General features: G+C 47.4%; 1 protein-coding gene across 1 annotated transcript in view; it reads right to left on the minus strand.

Annotated features, from left to right (window-relative positions):
- Positions 1 to 20,408: 20,408 nt before the first annotated feature.
- Positions 20,409 to 22,815, minus strand: part of LOC139276781 (monoglyceride lipase-like) — a 104,078-nt gene continuing 101,671 nt past the window's right edge. Inside the window, exon 8 of the mRNA XM_070894785.1 lies at positions 20,409 to 20,632. Coding sequence (XP_070750886.1) covers positions 20,519 to 20,632 — 114 coding nt within the window. The 3' untranslated portion in view covers positions 20,409 to 20,518. The remainder of the gene's footprint in view (positions 20,633 to 22,815) is intronic.

Raw genomic sequence — 22,815 nt, forward strand, 5'->3', positions numbered from 1 at the left:
ACGCGTAACAGATCACGAACTTTCACGCGGTTACGGCGTTGGTATTCTTGAGAGATTTGTTGAGGGTGATGATTGGGAAGCCTTCGTTGAACGTCTTGACCAGTACTTCGTGGTCAACGAGCTGGATACGAAAGATGCTGCGGTCAATCGCAGGGCTATTCTCCTCATCGTTTGTGGGACCACGATATATAGCCTCATCAAAAATCTGCTAGCACCAACGAAACCAATGGACAAGACATATGTAGAGTTGTGCAAGCTGGTTCGGGAACACCTCAAGCCGAAGAAGAGCATCTTAATGGCCAGGTATCGCTTTTATACACACCATCGCTCCGAGGGCCGACCTAAGATGCCTTGCGGGACCATGCGTATTTGCTGGATTTTTGGGGGAAATATTGCTGGACTTTTTCATGTTTGGAATCAGCCACAAGGTCATTCTTCGCAAACTGCTGTCTGCCGAATCCCTAGATCTGAGCAAGGCCATCACGATAGCCAAGGCGTTCATGTCCACGAACGATAACACTAAACAGATATCTTTGCAGCATCGAAGCTCACCGGCAAGTACTGTGCATAAAATAATTCCTTCAGCAGGCAGAACTGTACATGGCAGGGCCTGCACGCCTGTAGAGGCCAGACCTAGGATGACTCAGAATCCGCTGTGGGGTGTGAATGCGAATTCATTAACACCATGTTGGCACTGCGGGGGTAATCATAGAGCCCATCAATGTCAATTCAAGCACTATGTGTGCAAAGGCTGTGGAACACTGGGGCACCTCCAGCGAATGTGCAAACGTGCTGCGACTCACCATGTGGCAGAGTCGGCAGAAGACGACCGATCCGGGAGTAAGAAAGGCAACTCAACCCAAGGCTGAAGAGGAAGTGTATAGGGTACACACCTTCACCACCAATAGCCCTCCAATAATGTTGAAAGTCAAATTAAACGGCATTCCAGTTTCCATGGAATTGGACACGGAGGCGAGTCAGTCAATTATGAGCCAGAAGGCTTTTGAGAAACTGTGGGGCAACAAGGCACAAAGGCCAAAATTAAGCCCGATTCACACAAAGCTGCGCATTTACACCAAAGAGCTCATACCAGTCATGTGCGGCAGTGAAGGTATCGTATGATGGAGCTGTGCATGATTTATCACTGTGGATTGTACTAGGCAATGGCCCAACGCTGTTCAACAGAAGCTGGCTCGGAACGATCTGATGGAAAACTGCGATGATATCAAAGCATTGTCTTTGGTGGATGACGCACAAATGCTAAACAAATTCCTGTCGTTATTTAAGCCAGGCATCGGTAACTTCACAGGCACCAAAGTGCAGATCCAACTAGTCCCTGATTCACGGCCCGTTCATCACTAAGCCCGAGCGGTTCCATATATGATGTGAGATCAAGCTGGACAGACTTCAACAAGAGGGAATCATATCGTCAGTCGAGTTCAACGAGTGGGCCAGTCCAATTGTTCCGGTGTTGAAAAGCGATGGGATGGTCAGAACCTGTGGCGGCTACAAGGTAGCGATCAACCGAGTGTCGTTACAGGATCAGTATCCATTACCCAAAGTGGATGACCTGTTCGCAACACTAGCAGGGGGGAAGTCGTTCACCAAGCTGGATCTAACCTCTGCTTACATGACACAGGAGCTGGCTGAACCTTCGAAAAAATTGACCTGCATCAACACGCACAAAGGACTGTTCATATACCACAGGTGCCCTTTTGGGATTCGCTCGGCTGCGGCCATCTTTCAGAGGAACATGGAGAATCTGCTGAAATCGGTTCCGCGCACCGTGGTGTTTCAAGATGACATCCTGATCACTGGTCGTGACACCACCGAACACTTGCACAACCTGGAAGAGGTTCTAAAGCGACTGGACAGAGTGGGACTCAGGCTGAAACATTCCAAGTGTGTTTTCCTGGCACCAGAGGTCGAATTTTTGGGGAGAAAGATTGCGGCGGACGGCATCAGACCCACGGACTCCAAGACAGAGCCCATCAAGAATGCATCCAGATCACAAAATGTGATGGAGATGCGTTTGTTCCTGGGACTCCTCACTATTTTGGTAACTTTCTACCGGGGTTGAGCACTTTGCTGGAACCTTTACATTTATTGCTACGCAAGGGTAACGACTGGGTTTAGGGTAAATCTCAAGAGACAGCCTTTAATAAGGCCAGAAACCTGCTATGTTCCAACAAGTTACTTGAATTGTATGACCCGTGTAAACGTGTAGTAGTACTAGCTTGTGATGCATCTTCATACGGGGTCGGTTGTGTGTTACAGCAAGCTAATGTGTCAGGCATTGCATATGCGTCAAAAAGTTTATCTAAAGCTGAAAGAGCCTACTGTATGGTTGAGAAACATAGAAACATAGAAACATAGAAAATAGGTGCAGGAGTAGGCCATTCGGCCCTTCTAGCCTGCACCACCATTCAATGAGTTCATGGCTGAACATTCAACTTCAGTAGCCCATTCCTGCTTTCTCGCCATACCCCTTGATCCCCCTAGTAGTAAGGACCTCATCTAACTCCTTTTTGAATATATTTAGTGAATTGGCCTCAACAGCTTTCTGTGGTAGAGAATTCCACAGGTTCACCACTCTCTGGGTGAAGAAGTTCCTCCGCATCTTGGTCCTAAATGGCTTACCCCTTATCCTTAGAAAGAAGCATTAGCATGCATATACGGGGTTAAGAAAATGCACCAATATCTATTTGGACTCCGGTTTGAGCTCGAAAACGACCACAAAATGCTCATTTTGCTGTTCTCAGAAAGCAAAGGTATTAACACCAATGCTTCGTCCCGCATCAAAAGATGGACACTAACATTATCTGCATATGACTATGTAATCCGCCACAGACCAGGCACTGAGAACTGTGCTGATGCCCTCAGTTGGCTACCATTGCCCACCACCGTTGTGGAAATGGCGCAACCCGCAGACTTGCTTCTTGATATGGATGTTTTTAAGAGCAAGGGGTCACCCGTCACAGCTCGCCAGATCAGGACCTGGACTAGCCAGGACCCTGTGCTATCACTAGTAAAAAGCTACATTCTTAATGGGAGCTGGTCGGCTGTTCCCGGGGAAAGGCAAGACGAAATTAAGCCGTTTTACTGACGCAAGGATGAAATGTCCATCCATTCGGATTGTCTCCTATGGGGGAATCGCGTGGTTTTGCCAAAAAAAGGCAGGGAAACATTTATACGCGACCTACACAGTACCCACCCAGGCTACCTACAGGTCGCACGTTTGGTGGCCCGGCATTGACTCGGAATTGGAGTCATGCATACACCAATGTAACACTTGCTCACAGTTGAGCAATGCGCCAGGGAGGCCTCACTGAGTCTGTGGTCATGGCCCTCCAAACCGTGGTCCAGGGTCCATGTAGATTTCACTGGCCCCTTTCTAGGAAAAAATGTTCCTTGTAGCAGTGGATGCTTACTCTAAATGGATTGAATGTATAATGATGTCATCATGTACATCCACTGCCACCATTGAAAGCCTCCAAGCCATGTTCGCCACCCATAGTTTGCCCGACGTCCTTGTTCACCAGTTCAGAATTCAATGAGTTCATGACCCGCAATGGCATCAAACATGTCAGGTCTGCCCCGTTTAAGCCCGCGTCCAATGGTCAAGTGGAATGGGCAGTCCAAACTATCAAGCAGAGCTTGAAACGCGCGACAGGTTCTGCTCAGCTACGGACATGAGCCCACTCGCTTACTAGTGTTCCCCCTGCAGAATTGTTAATGAAGAGAGCACTCAAAACCAGGCACTCGTTAGTCCACCCGGATCTCAATGATCATGTAGAAACCCAGCGTCACCAGTACAATCGCGCAGCTGTATCCCATGACATTGAGTTAATGACCCTGTGTTTGTTCTTAATTACGGTCATGGTCCTAAATGGGTTGCTGGCACTGTTTTAGCCAAGGAAGGGAATAGAGTGTTTGTTGCCAAACTTTTGAATGGACAAACATGCAGAAAGCACTTGGATCAGACCAAACTGCGATTCACCGACAACCAAGAACAGCTTGAAGAGAACATTACCATCATTGATCCACCAACACACACCCAACCAGCAACTGACCTCGCGGTCAACCACGAGAATGAACCCACCATGCCCGACAGTCCGATCAGACCAGCCACGCTGCAGTTCAGCAATGATCTGACCGACTCACCCATGCCAGGTCTTCAACTCAGGTGATCAACCCGGGAACGTAGAGCCCTGGATCGCCTCAACTTGTAAATAACTTGTATCTAAGACTTTGGGGGGGAGTGATGTTATGTATGTAAATGTTACTAGTGTGTAAGACTTGCCACCAGGGAGCGCACCTGTTAGTCACCTGCGCACCCCGTGCAAGCAGGTATAAAAGGAAGTTTACCATGCTGCTTCCTCACTCTGGAGTTACATTAAAGAGACCAAGGTCACAACAGTTTGAGCTTACAGCACACAGTCTTGTGGAGTTATTCTGAACATAACAATTATGAAATGGCCCAGACCCATGACAAAAAGACAAGTAAGTACTTTTCTGGGCCTCGTCAGATATTATCGACAATTTATCTCAGACTTTTCCACCAGGGCGGCCCTGTTTACAGATCAAATCAAATCATGTATCATTACTGGTTGTTTGTTCTTGCATTTTAGTGGGATCTATTTCTCCTTGACTCTATTGATTGCAGTTTCCCATTGCAGTTCTGTTTCTTTTTTTGTCAGTAAATTTTTCCAGTTTATTTTCCTCAGTTCCATTCTCCTCTCCTTAAAATGAACTTATTTCCAATTTATTACTTTGGTCTTTGTCTTATTTATCTCCTTCTCAATCTTTATCTTAGACCTTGTGATAGCTATTGCCTAGATGTTGTGATTACTATTGCCTAGATGTTCCCCTATACTTACTTATCTGTTCTGGTTTATTTCCCATTGCTAGGTCCAGCAGTGCTCCCCCTCTTGTTGGGCGTTTTGATATACTGGATAAGAAAGGAGTATTGCACACATTGTAAAAACTCCAGTCCTGGTACCTCGCTACCTCGTCTTGCCAGTTTATTTTGGGGGAAGAGATGTTGTTAAAATCTTCTATGATAATTATTCTATGGGCCTGAGTTTGGTAAATTCCACCCATGTACCGTTGAAAGGACCGCTAAGTTCCTGACGGTACTTTGGGCGGATGTTTGGTGGAAAAATGTGGGAAAAACCGCCTGGCGCAAAAAATGGGCCGATTCTGGTCAGCAGCGTGCGGAAGGTCAGATTCTGGGTGCCAAATGCTGAGGATAAAGTTGGGCCCAGGGGGCGGGGGTGGAATGGGGACATTTCTTTTTCAACAAATGGAAAAAAACTTTTCCAAATCCTTCAGAGGACCCTATCCAACAAAATCGCTGCAAAAGAAATGAAGAAAACAAGTGCACTAACCTTTTCTTGCAAGTCTTCATACTTACCGTTCAGGTAAGACCTGCCTCCACACGGCAGTCTCTTCTGCTGCTGGAGTCTGGAGTGGAGGGCTGCCCGGACCAATCTGGGGAGTCAGCGGGCGGGAGGATTTTTGTCAGCATTGCACGCCGGCGCACACCAGCGGACGCTCCCCAGTGAGGGCTTCACCAAACTCGCTCAGAAGGTAGAGCGCCGAAAACACAGTAAGACCGCTGAGAAAACTCCCCGGCAGCCAACGGTAAGTCCACCAAATTCGGGCCCTAGATGTCTTTTATTCATTTCACATATTTGCTTACATATTTCTTCCTTCACCTCCTTTCTACTATTGGGTGATTTGTGGTCTGTAATATACCCCTATTAGTGTGATTGATCCCTTCTTATCTTTTATTACAATGCATGTGGTGCATGGGATCACCATCACCTGTAAGTTCTGTTCCAAGTTACGCACCATCCTGACTTGGAAATATATCGCCGTTCCTTTATCGTCGCTGGTCAAATTCGCTGGCGTCGCTGACAAGGCCAGCATTTATTGCCCATCCCTAATTGCCCTTGGTGGTGAGCCGCTTTCTTGAATCGCTGCAGTCCGTGTGGTTAAGGTGCTCCCATAGTGCTGTTAGCGAGGGAGTTCTAGGATTTTGACCCAGCGACGATGAATGAACGGCGATATACTTCCAAGTCAGGATAGTGTGCGCCTGCTGCCCTTGTCCTTCTAGGTGGTAGAGGTCACGAGCTTGGGAAGTGCTGCCGAAGAAGCCTTGGCAAGTTGCTGCAGTACATCTTGTAAATGGTACACACTGCAGCCTTGCCTCATTCTTCCTTCCAAAATGAATCACTTCACACTCGTTTGCTGTAGCCTCCTAGCACTGTACAAGAGCCTTTACCCATTTACTCACCAGTAATTTCACTTCATGTGAGAGTAACCTTAAGGGACTGATTAATGCTGCTTCCATTTAAATCTAGAAAGGTCTGAAAAATTCTGCAAATCCATTGGCAGGATAGGCGTACCAACATCAGTGTTCTTTCTCAGGCCAACATCCCCAGCATCGAGGCATTGACCACGCTCGATCAGCTTCGATGGGCGGGCCACATTGTCCGCATGTCCGATACTAGACTCCTGAAACAAGCACTCTACTCCTAGCTACGTCACGGCAGGCGAGCCCCAGGAGGGCAGAGAAAAAGCTTCAAGGAATCCTCACCGCCTCCTTGAAAAAATGCAACATCCCCAACGACTCTTGGGAATCCCTGGCCCAAGACTGCTCAAAGTGGAGGAGAAGCATCCGAGAAGGCGTCGAACACCTCAAATCTCTTCGCTGGGAGCACACAGAAGCCAAGTGCAAACAGTGGCAGGAACGTACGACAAACCAAGCACCCACCCACCCGTCACTCCAACCACCGTCTACCTGTGACAGAGACTATTAGTCTCATCAGTCACCTTAGAACTCATGTTATTGTGGAAGCAAGTCATCCTCGACTCTGGGGGACTGATGAAGAAGAGGAGAGAAGATAGAACAGTCTAATTGAGCTTGACTGCTGCAAAAATGGAACTCCTCCTCCAAACTGAACGGATTTTGGGCTGATCAGGCTCAATATACGACAGGACACCTAGAACCTCCTATTGAGAGGGTGCAGTTATGGGGAGACATTTGCCCAGAGGACAGTCACGAATGGAGAATGGTTCCATGCACAGTTAGGTACTTCAAAAACATCACGCTATGGCTGCCAGTGAAATGAAAAGAAAGATAGAACAAACTGGACATCAAATTTATAACAGCCAGAGACCAGCAGACATCCTTGGGTTAGGTCTGGTTAGTGGTCTGGTTAGTGGTCAGGAACAGGTGGGTGTGACTGCAACTCGGACAGGTAAGGGGATCCCAGGTGCAGTGCTGGAGGAGCCTTGGCCTTTGCCCTTATCCAACAGGTACACGGTTCTTGTTGCCGATGTGGATGAGGGAAAAGCCTGCAGGATGGACGAGCAAGCTGACCATGGCACCATGGTTCAGGAGGTTCAAGTGGGGGAAGTGAAAGGGAATGTAGTTGTGGTAGGAGATAGTATAGTCAGAGGGATAGATACTGTTCTCTGCAGCCGCTATCAGGGCTTCCAGGGTTAAAGAAATCTCCTTGCAGCTGGATTCAGGAAAGAGTAAATTTAAAAGCAGCAAAAGAAATGTCACGGCTCTAGAGCAGACCAGACTTTTGGGTAAAAATAAGCAGAGTAGGCCAGGAAGGAACAGAGAGAGTAACAAAGGTCATAGGGCATCAGTGACTAAGATGACATCAGGGAAGAATAGAAATAAGTCAAAGCTAAAGGCACTGTATCTACGCGAAACATTCGCAACAAAATAGATGAATTAATAGTGCAGATAGAAATGAATAGGTTTGATCTAATAGCCATTACGGAGATGTGGTTGCAAAATAACCAATGTTAGGAACTGAATATTCCAGGATACTTCACTTTTAGAAGAGATAGGCAAAATGGAAAAGAAGGAGGAGTAGGCCTGATAATAAAGGAAGGGATAAAGACAGTAGAGAGAAAGGATCTTAGCTCAGAAAATTAAGTAGTAGAATCAGTTTGGGTAGAGCTAAGACAGAAACAGCATGTAACAAGGGTAATACAGCAATCATGGGGTTCTTTAATCTACATATAAATTTGCAGTAATAGTGTGGAGGACAAGTTTATGGAATGTATACAAGATAGTTTTCTAGATCAGTATTTTGCGGAACCAACTGGAGAACAGGCTATTTTAGATCTAGTAATCTGCAATGAGAAAGGTTAATTAATAACCTTGTAGTAAAGGGGCCTTTAGGGATAATATGATAGAATTTTATACTGAGTTTGAATTAGTTACGTCTGAAACTAGGGTCTTAAATCTAAACAAAGCAAACTACGTTGGTATGAAGGGTTAAGGTAGATTGGGAAACTACATTAAAAGGTATGACGGTAGACAAGCAATGGCTAGGGTTAGGGTTAGGGTTAGGGTTAGGGTTAGGGTTAGGGTTAGGGTTAGGGTTAGGGTTATGAATACATAATTTACAAAAAATATACATTCCTTTAAGGCACATAAATCCAACAGGAACAGTGGTCCAACCATGGCTAGCAAGAGAAGTTAAAGATTGTTATGTATGTCATAACTCGATAGACTGAATACTGTAATCTAACACAGGTACAAACCTGGCTCTGTTTTATTAGGGCCCAAAGTGATTACATTACATGATGGCTTGCCTTTTATACCTAGGCCGCAAACACGTGCGTACAGCCCAATGACCTCCGACAGTGGCGCCACCTGGTGGCTTGTAACCCCAAGCATAAATACATGACAATATCCCCCTTTAAGATATTAGTAGCAGTCTTTTTACAAATTGAGATGGTCTGGGGCTTTCCGCTCCTGAGTTGATCGTCTCAGTTCAACTCCAGCCTTGGGCGAGCGTTCTGAGTCTGTTATGACTGGGGGCTGGGTAGCCGATCTGATGGGAGTGGCAATGACCATGTCAGGGATTGAAAGTCCAGATTCATTGAATACAGCGGAGTCCTCTGATGACTGAGGGTAGGTTGGTTGGTCACTGATTGTGTCTTCCTCAGACTGTTCCAGTTCATCTGTGTGCCGCAGCTTTATCTGATCAACATGTTTCTTACATGTTTGCCCATTCTTGAGCTTGACAATAAACACTCTTGTTACCCTCCATGGCCATAACAGTACCGCCAATTCACTTGGGACCTTGACCATAATTTAGTACATACACAGGATCGTTAACAGAAATATCGCGTGACAGAACAGCGCGATCATGATATCACTGTTGACTTTGACGTCTGTATTCAACATGATCATTCAAGTCAGGGTGGACAAGAGGGAACTTGGTCTTGAGACCTCTCTTCAGCAGGGAGGACCCTGGTAAGTGTGTGGGGTCTTGTCCTGTAACAAAGCAATATGCATGACAAGCGAGTTTGCAGTGAACCTTGAGTTACACGTTTCATACTCTACTTGCTGGTTTGGACAGCACGCTCTGCTTGACCATTAGATACAGGTTTGAATGGTGCTGACCTCACATGTTTGATACCATTGAGTTTCATGAACTCTTGAAACTCCAGATTCGTGAAGCAAGGTCCGTTGTCGCTTACAATGATGTCGGGCAGACCATGAGTGGCAAACATGACACGAAGGCTCTCAATGCTAGCTGTGGATGTACTGGATGACATGATTATACACTCTATCCACTTGGAATATGTATCCACCACAACTAAAAACATCTTTCCCAGGAATGGACCTGCAAAGTCGATGTGGATCCTGGACCATGGTTTAGATAGCCACGGCCACAGACTCAGCGGCGATTCCACTGGTGCTTTACTTAGCTGCATGCAAGTGTTGCATTGATGCACACATGATTCCAGATCAGAGTCAATTCCAGGCCACCATACATGAGACCTGGCTTTCATCATGACAATACTGGGATGAGTGCTAAATAGATCATGTATAAATTTCTCTCTGCCTTTCTTAGGCATAACAACACGATTATCCCACAGTAAATAATCTGACTGAATGGATAGTTCATCTTTGTGACGGATGTATGGTTTGGTCTCCTCACACATTTGCTTGGGTATGGCAGACCAATCACCATTAAGGACACAATGTTTCACAACCGATAATGTTGGGTCCTGGCTGGTCCAGGTCTTAACTTGTTGAGCCGTGACAGGTGTTCCTTCACTTTCAAAAGCATCCATAACTAACAGTAGGTCTGCAGGTTGTGGCATCTCCACCTCCAGTGTGGGCAACGGCAGATGGCTCAGTGCATTGGCACAATTCTCAGTGCCAGGTCTATGGCGAATGATGTAATCATAGGCAGATAATGTCAGCTCCCACCTCTGGATGCGGGACAATGTATTGGTATTTATACCTTTGTTTTCCCCAAAAAATGAAATGAGTGGCTTGTGATCTGTTTCCAGTGCAAACCAAAGACCAAACAGATACTGATGCATCTTTTTAACCCCATACACACAGGCTAATACTTCATTTTCTACCATGCTGTAGGCTCTTTCCGCCTTTGATAAACTTTTAGAAGCATACGCAACAGGTTTACCTGACTCATTAGTTTGTTGGAGCACGCAACCAACTCCATATGACGAAGCATCACAGGCCAATACTAGACACTTACACGGATCATAATGTACCAGCAGCTTGTTAGAGCAAAGCAGATTAGTAGCTTTCTCAAAAGCTTTATCTTGAGATGCACCCCAAACCCAGTTGTCGCCTTTTCTTAGCAGCATGTGCAGTGGCTCTAATGAAGTGCTCAATCTAGGTAGGAAATTACCGAAGTAGTTGAGTAGACCAAGGAACGAACGCAGCTCCATCACATTATGAGGCATGGGTGCATTTTTGATGGCCTTGGTTTTCAAATCCGTAGGCCTGATGCCGTCAGTGGCAATTTTCCTCCCCAGGAATTCAACTTCCGGTGCTATGAAGATGGACTTCAAACATTTCAGTCTGAGTCCCACTTTGTCCAGACGATGTAGAACCTCTTCTAGGTTTTTCAGATGTTCGGCGGTGTCATGGTCTGTGACCAGGATGTCATCTTGGAACATGACAGTTCTAGGAATGGACTTCAGTAGACTCTCCATGTTCCTCTGAAATATGGCGCAGCCAAGTGAATTCCGAAAGGACACCTGTTGTAGATAAACAGTCCTTTATGAGTGTTGATGCATGTAAGTTTCTTCGACGTCTCAACCAGCTCCTGTGTCATGTAGGCCGATGTCAGATCCAGTTTAGTGAACGACTCTCCCCCTGGCTTGCGTTGCAAACAGGTCATCAGCCATCGGTAACGGTTATTGATCCTGTTTTGAAACTTGGTGATCGTAACTTTGTAGTCTCCATGAATCCTGACAGTGCTATCACTCTTCAACACAGGAACAATGGGGCTGGCCCATTCGTTAAATTCGACCGGTGATATGACCCCTTCACGCTGGAGTCTGTCCAGTTCGATTTTAACATTCTCCCTCATCATGTACGGAACCGCCCAAGCTTTTTGATGGATGGGTCTTGCATCTGAGTCCATGTGGATCTGCACCTTGGCTCCCATTAAATTGCCGATGCTTGGTTCAAACAGCGAGGGGAACTTGCTCAGCACTTGAGCACATGGAGTATCATCCTCCGACAACAATGCTTTTATATCGTTCCAATTCCATTTGACTTTTTTCTAGCCAATTTCTGCTGAACCATTGCCTGGAACAATCCATAATGGTAAATCATGAACCGCACCTTCATACGACACCTTGACTACTGCACTGCCAATCACCGTTATGAGTTCTTTAGTGTACGTGTGCAACTTGGCTTTGACTGGACTCAGCTTAGGCCTCACAGCCTTAGTATCCCACAGCTTGTCGAATGTTCTCTGGCTCATTATTGGTTGATTCGCACCCGTGTCCAATTCCATCGGACACCGTTAAGTTTCACATTAATCATTATCGGTTGGCTCTTTGTTCGGAACGAATACAGTCCATACATGTCCTCCCCTGGTATCTCGGATTGCATATCTGGATCCGCGCTATACTGGTCATCATCCTCCACGTGGTGTGTTGCAGCACGCTTGCTCAGTTGCGGACACATGCGCTGGAGATGCCCCAATCTCAAACAGCCTTTACAAATGTAGTGTTTAAACCAACACTGATAAGGCCGATGATTGCCCCCACAACGCCAACACGGTGAAATCAGATTCATTCCCGTTGGTGGACTTTGGGCAGCCACAGGTTTTGCATACACAGTCGAGTAGGCCCTGCCATATGCAGCTCTGCCAAACGACGATACAATCTTGTTTACAGTACTTGCCGAATTCCAATTTTTCGATGATATCTGCTTTAAGTTTTTGTGCATCGTTATGCATGCCTGGGCAATCGTGATGGCCTTGCTCAAATCCAGCGTCTCTGCTGCCAGTAGCTTACGCAGGATCACCTCATGGTTGATGCCGATTACAAAGAAATCCCACAGCATGTCACCTAATGCGTTTTTGAACTTACACGGTCCAGCTAGATATCTTAGGTCGGCAACGAATTCCGACACATCCTGGCCCTCAGAACGAACGTGTGTATAGAATCGATATCTTGAGATGATGATGCTTTCTTCTGGTTTGAGATGGTCACGTAGCAGAGCACACAATTCCTCATAGTCCTTGTCCATTGGACTTGCAGATGAGAGAAGATTCTTTGTGAGTCCATAGATTTTCGGACCGCAAGCCGTGAGGAAGACCGCCCTGCGCCTAACTGTGTCAGTGGGTTCCTCCATTTTGTTGGCCACTAAGTACTGGTCCAGGCAAGCTACAAAATCTGCCCAGTCCTCTCCCTCCACGAATCTCTCCAGAATTCCAATTTTGCTCATTTTTGCTTGTGAAGGTTCTTAAGTTACCTCGTCACCAAATGTTATGTATGTAATAACTCAATAGACTGACTACTGTAAACTAACACAGGTACAAACCTGGCTCTGCTTTATTAGGGCCCAAAGTGATTACATTACATGATGGCTTGCCTTTTATACCTGGGCCGCACACACGTGCGTACAGCCCAATAACCTCCGACAGTGGTGTCACCTGGTGGCTAGTAACCCCAAGCATACATACATGACAAAGATAGTATTAGATCAAAGGAAGAGTCTTATAATGTTGCCAAAAAAAGTAGTAAGCCTGAGGATTGGGAGGATTTTAGAATTCAGCAAAAGATGACTAAGAAATTGATAAGGAAAGAGAAAAGAGAGTTAAAGTGAAAGTAAATGTGGGCCTAGTGGAGGCGGAGACAGGAAGAATTATAATGGGCAATAAGGAAATGGAAGAGATATTAAGAAAATACTTTATATCTGTCTTCACAGTAGAAGACACAAAAAGAATTCTGAAATAATGAGGAAACAAAGGTCTAGGGAGAATGAGGAATTTAAATAAATTCAGGGGCGCCCTGTTTGGAGTGGTCACCTTCGCAATGAAGCACCGCCCACCTCCCCGTGCCCCCGAAGTGTTCTGGTATTGTTCTGATCTTCAAATAATGCCATGGCATCTTCGACTCAGCGACGATGAAGGAACGGCGATATATTTCCAAGTCAGGATGGTGTGTGACTTGGAGGGGAACTTGGAGGTGGTGGTATTCCCATGTGCCTACTGCCCTTGTCCTAGGTGGTGAAGGTCGCAGGTTTGGGAAGTGCTGCCGAAGAAGTCTTGGCGAGTTGCTGCAGTGCATCTTGTAGATGGTACATACTGCAGCCACGGTGTGCCAGTGGTGGAGGGTGTGAATGTTTAAGCTGGTGAATGGGGTGCCAGTCAAGCGGCCGCTTTGTCCTGAATTGTGTCGGGTTATTGGGTGTTATTGGAGCTGCACTCATCCAGGCAACTGGAGCATATTCCATCACACTCCTGACTTGTGCCTTGTAGATACTGGAAAGGCTTTGGGGAGTCAAGAGGTGAGACATTTGCTGCAGAATACCCAGCCATTGACCTGCTCTTGTTGCCAGGATGTTGATGGTGGGTGATTCGGCGATGGTAATGTCGTTGAATGTCAAGGGGTGGTGGTTAGACTCTCGCTTGTTGGAGATAGTCATTGCCTGTTACTTGTGGGGCGCGAATGTTACTCGCCACTTATCAGCCCAAGCCTGAATATCATCCATGTCTTCCTGCATGTGGGCATGGACAGCTTCATTATCTGAGGAGTTGCGAATGGCATTGAACACTGTGCAGTCATCAGCGAACATCCCCACTTCTGACCTTATGATGGAGGGGAAGTCATTGATGAAGCAGCTGAAGGTGGTTGGGCCTCGGACACTGACCTCAGGAACTGCTGCAGCAATGTCCTGGGGCTCTGATGGTTGACCTCCAACAACCACAACCATCTTCTTTTGTGCCAGGTATGACTCCAGCCAGTGGAGAGTTTCCCCCCACGATTTCCATTGACTTCAGTTTTACTAAGGCTCCTTGATGCCACACTCGGTCAAATGCTGCCTTGATGTCAAGGGCAGTCACTCTCACCTCACCTCTGGAATTCAGCTCTTTTGTCCATGTTTGGACCAAGACTGTAATGAGGTCTGGAGCCGAGTGGTCCTGGTGGACCCCAAACTAGGCATCAGTGAGCAGGTATTGGTGAGTAAGTGCCGCCTAATAGCACTGTCGACGACACCTTCCATCACTCTGCTGATGATTGAGAGTAGACTGATGGGGCGGTACTTGGCTGGATTGGATTTGTCCTGCTGTTTGTGGACAGGACATACCTGGGCAGTTTTCCACATTGTTGGATAGGTGTTAGTGTTGTAGTTGTACTGGAACAGCTTGGCTTGAGGCGTGGCTAGTTCTGGAGCACAATTCTTCAGCACAACAGCTGGGATGTTTTCAGGGCCCATAAACCTTTTCTGTATCCAGTCACTCAGCCGTTTCTTGATATCACGTGGAATGAATCAAATTGGCTGAAGACTGGCTTCTGTGATGGTGGGGACCTCAGGAGGAGGCCAATATGGATCATCCACTTGGCATCTCTGGCTGAAGATGGTTATAAATGCTTCAGTCTTGTCTTTTGCACTTAGGTGCTAGGCTCCGCCACCATTGAGGATGGGGATATTCATGGAGCCTCCTCCTCCCGGTAGTTGTTTAATGGTCCACCACCATGCACGACTGGATGAGGCTGGACTGCAGAGCTGATCTGATCCGTTGATTGTGGGATCGCTTAGCCTTGTCTATAGCATGTTGCTTATGCTTTTTAGCATGCATGTAGTCCTGTTTTACAGCTTCCCCCGGTTGGCACCACATTTTAAGGTACACCTGGTACTCTTGGCATGCTCTTCTACACTGCTCATTGAGCGAGATTGGTCCCCTGGCTTGATGGTAATGGTAGAGTGAGTGATATGCCAGGCCATGAGGTTACAGATTGTGGTAGAATACAATTCTTTTGCTGCTGATAGCCCACAGTGCCTCATGGATGCCCAGTTTTGAGCTGCTAGATCTGTTCTGAATCTATCCCATTTAGCATGGGTAGTGCCACACAACATGATGGAGGGTGTCCTCAGTGTGAAGACGGGACTTTGTCTCCACAATGACTGTGCGGTGGTCACTGCTACCAATGCTGTCATGGACAGATGCATCTGCAACAGGTAGTTTGGTGAGGACAAGGTCAAGTAGGTTTTTCTCTCTCACCACCTGCCGTAGGCCCAGTCTGGCAGCTAGGTCCTTCAGGACTTGGCCAGTAGTGGTGGCACCGAGCCACTCTTGATGATGGACATGGAAGTCCCCCACCCAGAGTACATTCTGTGACCTTGCTACTATCAGTGCTTCTTCCAAGTGGTTTTCAACATAGAGGAGTACTGATTCATCAGCTGAGGGAGGAGGCTAGACGGTAATCAGCAGGAGGTTTCCTTGCCCATGCTTGACCTGAAGCCATGAGTCTTCATGAGTCAATGTTGAGGACTCCCAAGGCCACACCCTCCCTCCTGACTGTACACCACTGTGCCGCCACTCCTGGTAGGTCTGTCCTGCCAATGGGACAGGACATACCCAGGGATGGTGATGGAGGAATCTGGGAAATTGGCTGAAGGATATGATTCTGTGAGTATGACTATGTCAGGCTGTTGCTTGACTAGTCTGTAGGACAGCTCTCCCAATTTTGGCACAAGTCCCCAGATGTTGGTGAGAAGGACTTTGCAGGTTCGACTGGGCTGGGTGTGCCATTGTCGTGTCCATAGCCGGTAGAGAGGTCGATGCTGGGTGGTCCGTCTGGTTTTATTCTTATTATTGTTTTTTGTAGCTGCTTTGTTACAACTGAGTTAGACTGATTTACTATATCTCTCTTAAGAGTGGTTAACGCCTCCTGTACTCCAGGCATAACTTTGCACAGCCATTACAAACAATTGCAAAATCAATCTTTGTATCTGGATATATATTTCATTTTAACAAAAGCTGACAATGTCCATTCTATCTGGTGCGCTTGTCATGTAGTCCTCCCTCAACCTGAATGATGGCCTCAATCCTGGAGCGTGGTTTGAGCCCACAGCTCCGAATCTCTTGATAAGAGTCCTGTCCACTGAGCCAAGCTGACACTTTAAATGTTGAAGAGTAGAAACTATCTACCTCCTTCACCTACACACAATAAAAGCCATACTGGTGCAGGGGATTCAGTTCATTATAACTGTGAAATAAAATCACATTTATTAGTCCATTTGAGTATTTTCAGCGGCGTGGATCAGTGCAGTACAGTCCATAACTTTCCAGCATATACAATGTCAATATGAGAAATATTTTAAACAGCTGATTAATATATAGTTCTTATCTAGTGATGAAATAATATTTGCCGTTACTCTATAATACCACTTTTGTAAATGTAAAGTAATTTCTCTATAATTTGTGTCATTTTACCTCCCCACCCCATCTTTCATTTTTCCTTTCTCAACGGTGTCATCCTAGGGCCATTGGGTGAGAGAGATTGGGGCCACTGGGTGACAGAGATTGGAGCCATTAGGTAAGAGAGATTGGGGCCACTGGGTGAGAGAGATTGAAGCCATTGGATGTGTGGGATTGTGGCCATTAGATGAGTAAGATTGGGGCCGCTGGCTGTGTGGGATTGGGGCCATTGAGTGAGGGAGATTGGAACCATTGGATGAGTTGATTGGGACTATTGGATGAGAACGATTGGGGCAATTGGGGGAGTGAGATTGGGGCCACTGGATGAGTGAGATTGGGGCCATTGAGTGAGGGAGATTGGAGCCATTGGGTGAGTGAGATTGGGATCATTGGGAGAATGAGATTGGGATCATTGGAGGAATAAGATTGGAGCCATTGGGTGAGTGAGATTAGGGCCACTGGGTGAGTGAGATTGAGGCCACTGGGTGAGAGAGATTTGGGCCATTGGCTATGTGGGATTGGGGCCATTGTGTGAGTGAGATTGGGGCCATTGGGTGAGTGAGACTGGGGCCATTAGGTGAGTTGATTGGGACTATTGAGTGAGAGCGATTGGGGCAATTGGGGGAGTGAGATTGGGGCCACTGAGTGAGTGAGATTGGGGCAACTGAGTGAGTGAGATTGGGGCCATTGGGTGAGTGAGATTGGACCCATTGGCTGAGTGAGATTGAGGCCATTGGGGGAGTGAGATTGGGGCCATTGTGTGAGTGAGACTGGGGCCATTAGGTGAGTTGTTTGGAACTATTGAGTGAGAGCGATTGGGGCAATTGGGGGAGTGAGATTGGGGCCACTGAGTGAGTGAGATTGGGGCGATTGAGTGAGTGAGATTGGGGCCATTGGGTGAGTGAGATTGGACCCATTGGCTGAGTGAGATTGGAGCCACTGGGTGAGTGAGATTGGGGCTATTGGTTGAGTTGATTGGGACCACTGGGTGAGTGAAATTGGGGCCATTGGGTGAGAGAGATTGGAGCCATTGGGTGAGTGAGATTAGGGTCATTGGGTGAGTGAGATTACGGCCACTGGGTGAGTGCGATTGGGGCCACTGGGTGAGAGAGATTGGAGCCATTGTCTGTGTGGGATTGTGGCCATTGGGTGAGTGAGATTGGGGCCATAGAGTGAGTTGATTGAGACCATTGGGTGAGTTAAATTGGGGCCATTGGATAAGTTGATTGGGACCACTGGGTGAGTGAGATTGGGGCCACTGGATGAATGAGATTTGGGCCATTGAGTGTGTGAGAGGGATCATTGGGGGAGTGAGATTGGAGCCATTGGGTGAGTGAGATTGGGGCGATTTGGGTGTGAGAGATTAGGGTCACTGGGTGTGAGAGATTGTCTGTGTGGATTTGGGGCCACTGGGTGAGTGAAATTGGGGCCATTGGGTGAGAGAGATTGGAGCCATTGGGTGAGTGAGATTAGGGTCATTGGGTGAGTGAGATTACGGCCACTGGGTGAGTGCGATTGGGGCCATTGGGTGAGAGAGATTGGAGCCATTGTCTGTGTGGGATTGTGGCCATTGGGTTAGTGAGATTGGGGCCATAGAGTGAGTTGATTGAGACCACTGGGTGAGTGAGATTGGGGCCATTGGATGAATGAGATTTGGGCCATTGAGTGTGTGAGATTGGGATCACTAGGTGAGTGAGTTTGGGATCATTGGGTGAGTGAGATTGGGGCCACTGGGTGAGTGAGATTGGGACCATTGGGTGAGTGAGATTGGGGCCATTGGGTGAATGTGATTGTGATCATTGGGGGGCTGAAATTGGTGCCATAGGGTGTGTGAGATTGGGGCGATTGGGTGGGTGAGATTGGGATCATTGGGTGAGTGAGATTGGGGCAATTGGGTGACTGAGACTGGGGCCACTGGGTGAGTGAGATTGGACCTCATGGGTGAGTGAGATTGGGGCCATTGGGTGAGTGAGATTGGGGCCATTGGGTGAGTGAGATTGGGATAATTGGGGGAGTGAGACTAGAGCCATTAGGTGAGTGAGATTGGGGCCATTGGGTGAGTGAAATTGGACCCATTGGCTGAGTGAGTTTTGGACCATTGGGTGAGTGAGATTGGAGCGATTCGGTGAGGGTGATTGGACCCACTGGGTGAGTGAGATTGGTGCCATTAGGTGAGTGAGATTGGGGCCATTGGGTTAGTGAGATTGGGGCCATTGGGTGTGTGAGATTGGGGTAATTGAGTGAGTGAGATTGGTCTCTGTCTCCCAGTGACCAAATCAGTCATTCTTTTTGTTTCATTATGTGGGATTACAGTATTTTTAGTGCGTATCCCGAGATTATGCCCATTATCCCATGAAAACATCAACTCATTGCTAGACTTCCCCAGAAAGGCCTTCCATCTCCATGCTGTCAGATGCCAATCATCTCTCCCCTCCCATCCCGTAACCAGAATACCCGAATATTTGACACACTTCAGCTAATGACTGGAGAAGCTAGGATTGTTCTGCTTAGAGCAGAGAAGGTAAAGGAGAGATTTATGGGAGATGTTCCAAATCATGAAGAGTTCCACTGGTAGGTGGGTTAATAACCAGGGACACAGATACGTTCTAGGTAGTGAATACCAGCCTTCCATATTAAAGTGACGGAAGCGTCTTACGTGAATCATAGATGTACAATGACACAAATAAAATCTGTATTTTTCGTATAAATTTGATACTCAGGTTTAAAGTTATGAATATATTTAGGGAATGAGCTGCATTATAAGCACTGATGTTCTCAGTTTAATTTTGTAGGATTCCTGGAGTTTTTATTGGTATTTTATCAATCGCATTCCATGATTCTGTCTGCGCTTCCATGGAAATGGTAAACCCGTGGCCTTGTCTACATTGCACTTAGCAGAGTGCGAGCGAACTCTGCAGTCTCGCCTACCTATGCACTGGTGTTGGGGTGAGGTACTCCAATAACAGCTTGGCTGAGGAGAGTCTACCACTTGCGCGTAGTGTGTCTAAGAAGTGACCATTGCTTGGATGTGAACCTACTCTTGCCCCTTATTGCACTCCCAATCCATCCCGGCAGCTGTAACCAGCGCAGTTTGGGCGAGGCTTAAGGAACGGGACTTAACTTCGGGTTTTTTTTGTTGTTGACTGATTTAATGCAAACCGAAGCATCACTACTCTATCACCGGATACACTTTATTGCTTTTTTAACTGCAATGCTTCTGTGTTGTGTTTGTTTGTTTTTTAACGGAGCACTCTGTGCAACAGCTGCACGGCACCTCGCGTCAACTGGTCTCTGCTGAGTTCTCCATTCCAGTGAATGTAGCAGAAACCTGTGCAAACTTTGCTGACAGTGAGATTGATTTGTGAGTGACATGTAATTCCAATGCTGGGGGAGCCTGTGACTATGGTGCTGTTCATTGGATCGGGGTAGAAAGAAACGTCTTGGGTTAGCGAACAGCAGATTGGGACAGAGAAACGTCGATTGAGATCGGGAAAAGTGTTTCTCCACACACAGAAACAATGGATGCTTAGGAAGGAAATAAATACTGACGGCTTTCAATGGCTCTGTTGTACCTAATCTTGAGTTACGTTTATGCTCCTAAAATTGGCTGAACTTGTTTTAACATAGTTTCATTTTTCTAAAAAATCTTTTTTTTGCTAATTCGTTGGTTGAAAATTGGTTTTACTCCCCTCCCCCACACCTCCCAACATGTACATCCCCAATATAAATTGAATGGGCACTTTCGTAAATGTTCCATTTTCAAAGTTGACTCATTGCTCTGTTGGTGGGAGTCTGTCGTTGATCCACTTTACAATCACTGTGAACACTTCCACAACAACATTCGGCAACTCCTTGTGGAGTTGGTGGTAACAATCCTTACAGACCTGGAAGAAATTCAGAAAGATGAGACGGCTGATTAACTAGCAATACTGAAAGACTGGCATTGATAGAGCGCATTAACTCATATTGGTACCCCACGAACAATTAATCAAATCTACTGTTATGAAGGAGAGAGAAAGACTTGCATTTATACAGCGCCTTGCGCCTTTCATGACCACAGGACATCCCAAAGCGCTTTACAGTCAATTAAGTACTGTACTTTTGAAGTGTAGTCATTGTTGTAATGCGGGAGCCAATTGAGTGCAGCAAGCTCCCACAAACAGCAATGAGATAATGACCAGATCATCTGTTTTTAGTTGTTGGTTGAGGGATAATTATTGACCAAGGCTCTGGGGAGAACTCTCCTGCTCTTCTTCGAAATAATGTTGTGGGGTCTTTTACGTCCACCTGAGAGAACAGACGGGGCCTCGGTTTAACGTCTCATCTAAAAGACGGCACCTTCAACAGTGCAGCGTTCCCTCAGTACCACCCCTGCCCCCCCCCCCCATAGTGCAGTGCTCCCTCAGTACTGTCCCTCCAACAGTAGAGCACTCCCTCAGTACTGCCCCTCCAACAGTGCAGCGTTCCCTCAGTACTGCCCCCCCCCGATAGTGCAGTGCTCCCTCAGTACTGCCCCTCCAACAGTGCAGCACTCCCTCAGTACTGCCCCTCCAATAGTGCGGCGCTACCGCAGCACTCCCTCAGTACTGCCCCTCTGACAGTGCAGCGCTCCCTCAGTACCGCCTCTCCGTCAGTGCAGCGATCCCTCAGTACTGCCCCTCCGACGGTGCGGCGCTCCCTCAGTACCGCACTGAAAGTGTCAGTCTGGGTGATGTACACAAGTGCCTGGAGTGGGACTTGGATTGACTGATTTCTGTCAGTTAACATTTTAAAGAACAAAAAAACATGTAAATGGGGAAGGCAATGGTTCATGCAGTCGGAATTCTGTAGGAAAATCTAGGGGTCGAAATTGCCCCTGGGAGGGCGGTAATGCACTGGGGGCAGGACCTCTTGCGCAGACGTCCCACCCTAGCCGCTGAATTGGGCTCACCGCCCCTCACAGGAAGTGCGCTTCATCACCCCTCCCCTTAAAGGGGCAGGCCGCTGTGCACTCTACACTGCCTCTGATGGCCTCCTTTGGACCACTAGGGCAGCGTGGTAGCGAGGCTGCAGCCCGGCACCGAAAACGGAGAGCCTCGCTGCACAATGGTGGCCCAGACCACGGGAAAAGACAAGTAGGCTAGCCGACCTAAAAAACTAAGATGGTGGTGCTGGGCGCTGTCGACCACCCCTTTAACTTCCATCCCGCGAGCAGATATCGGGCAGACTCGCGGGCTGAGGGGTCAAACGACTTGGGACGTTTCACTGCATTAAAGGCGCTAAACAAATGCAAGTTGCTGTAGTTCCACCAGCGGCAGGTCAGGGCCATAAATGGAGCAATGATGCGGTGGCCCGGGAGCAGCGTGGAGGCATACTACTTCAGGGAGCTGATGCAGGAGGGCGTTGGCAGCGAAGAGTGACGTCATCAAGGTCCAGGTTGGTGATTGGAGCGTGGGCAGATACAGCAGGAGTGGTGAGAGATTGTGGAGGGATGTGGTGTGCCCAGGAGAGGCGTGAGTTCGGGGCCAGGGCCCAGGGGCAGCACGGGCCAACCCACACTGTGATATGTGTGCGCGCTCGGTCCGTGCAGCAGAGCTGGTCTCCAGTCGTCTTGGATAACCCTCGCCACTGGACCAAGACCTAGCTCTGTCAAGCCCGTGTGATGGCTGGTGTGCAACGGCCACCACACATTAAAAAAATCCACGCACAGGCATCTTCCACCCTTCAGAATATAGTTTGGGATCTGAAATATTAGGTCCTTCATTCAAACACCTGTGAACTCATCCGTTTTTGGCATGAAGCAAGTCATCCTCGATACGAGGGACTGCCTATGATGATGCTGTTGTTGGTGAGGGCTGGGGTTATTATCCCTCAGGCTGGAGCTCAGAGGCAGACAGAGAGATAGATTACTCCAATTTTTTCAGGGAATGTTTTAATTGTTCCTCCCTATGTTTTCCTCTGCTGCTTTCCCAGGAACTGAGACTTCCGGCGTCAATAACCTGGATGGGCCACCAGGAGGTTCGGGTGATGATTCCCCGCTCACTGCTCCCCCCACACAATGATCGGACTGAAATCAGGGGCTCCATAG

This window comes from Pristiophorus japonicus, chromosome 12, assembly GCF_044704955.1.
Source record: "Pristiophorus japonicus isolate sPriJap1 chromosome 12, sPriJap1.hap1, whole genome shotgun sequence".
Taxonomy (NCBI): domain Eukaryota; kingdom Metazoa; phylum Chordata; class Chondrichthyes; family Pristiophoridae; genus Pristiophorus; species Pristiophorus japonicus.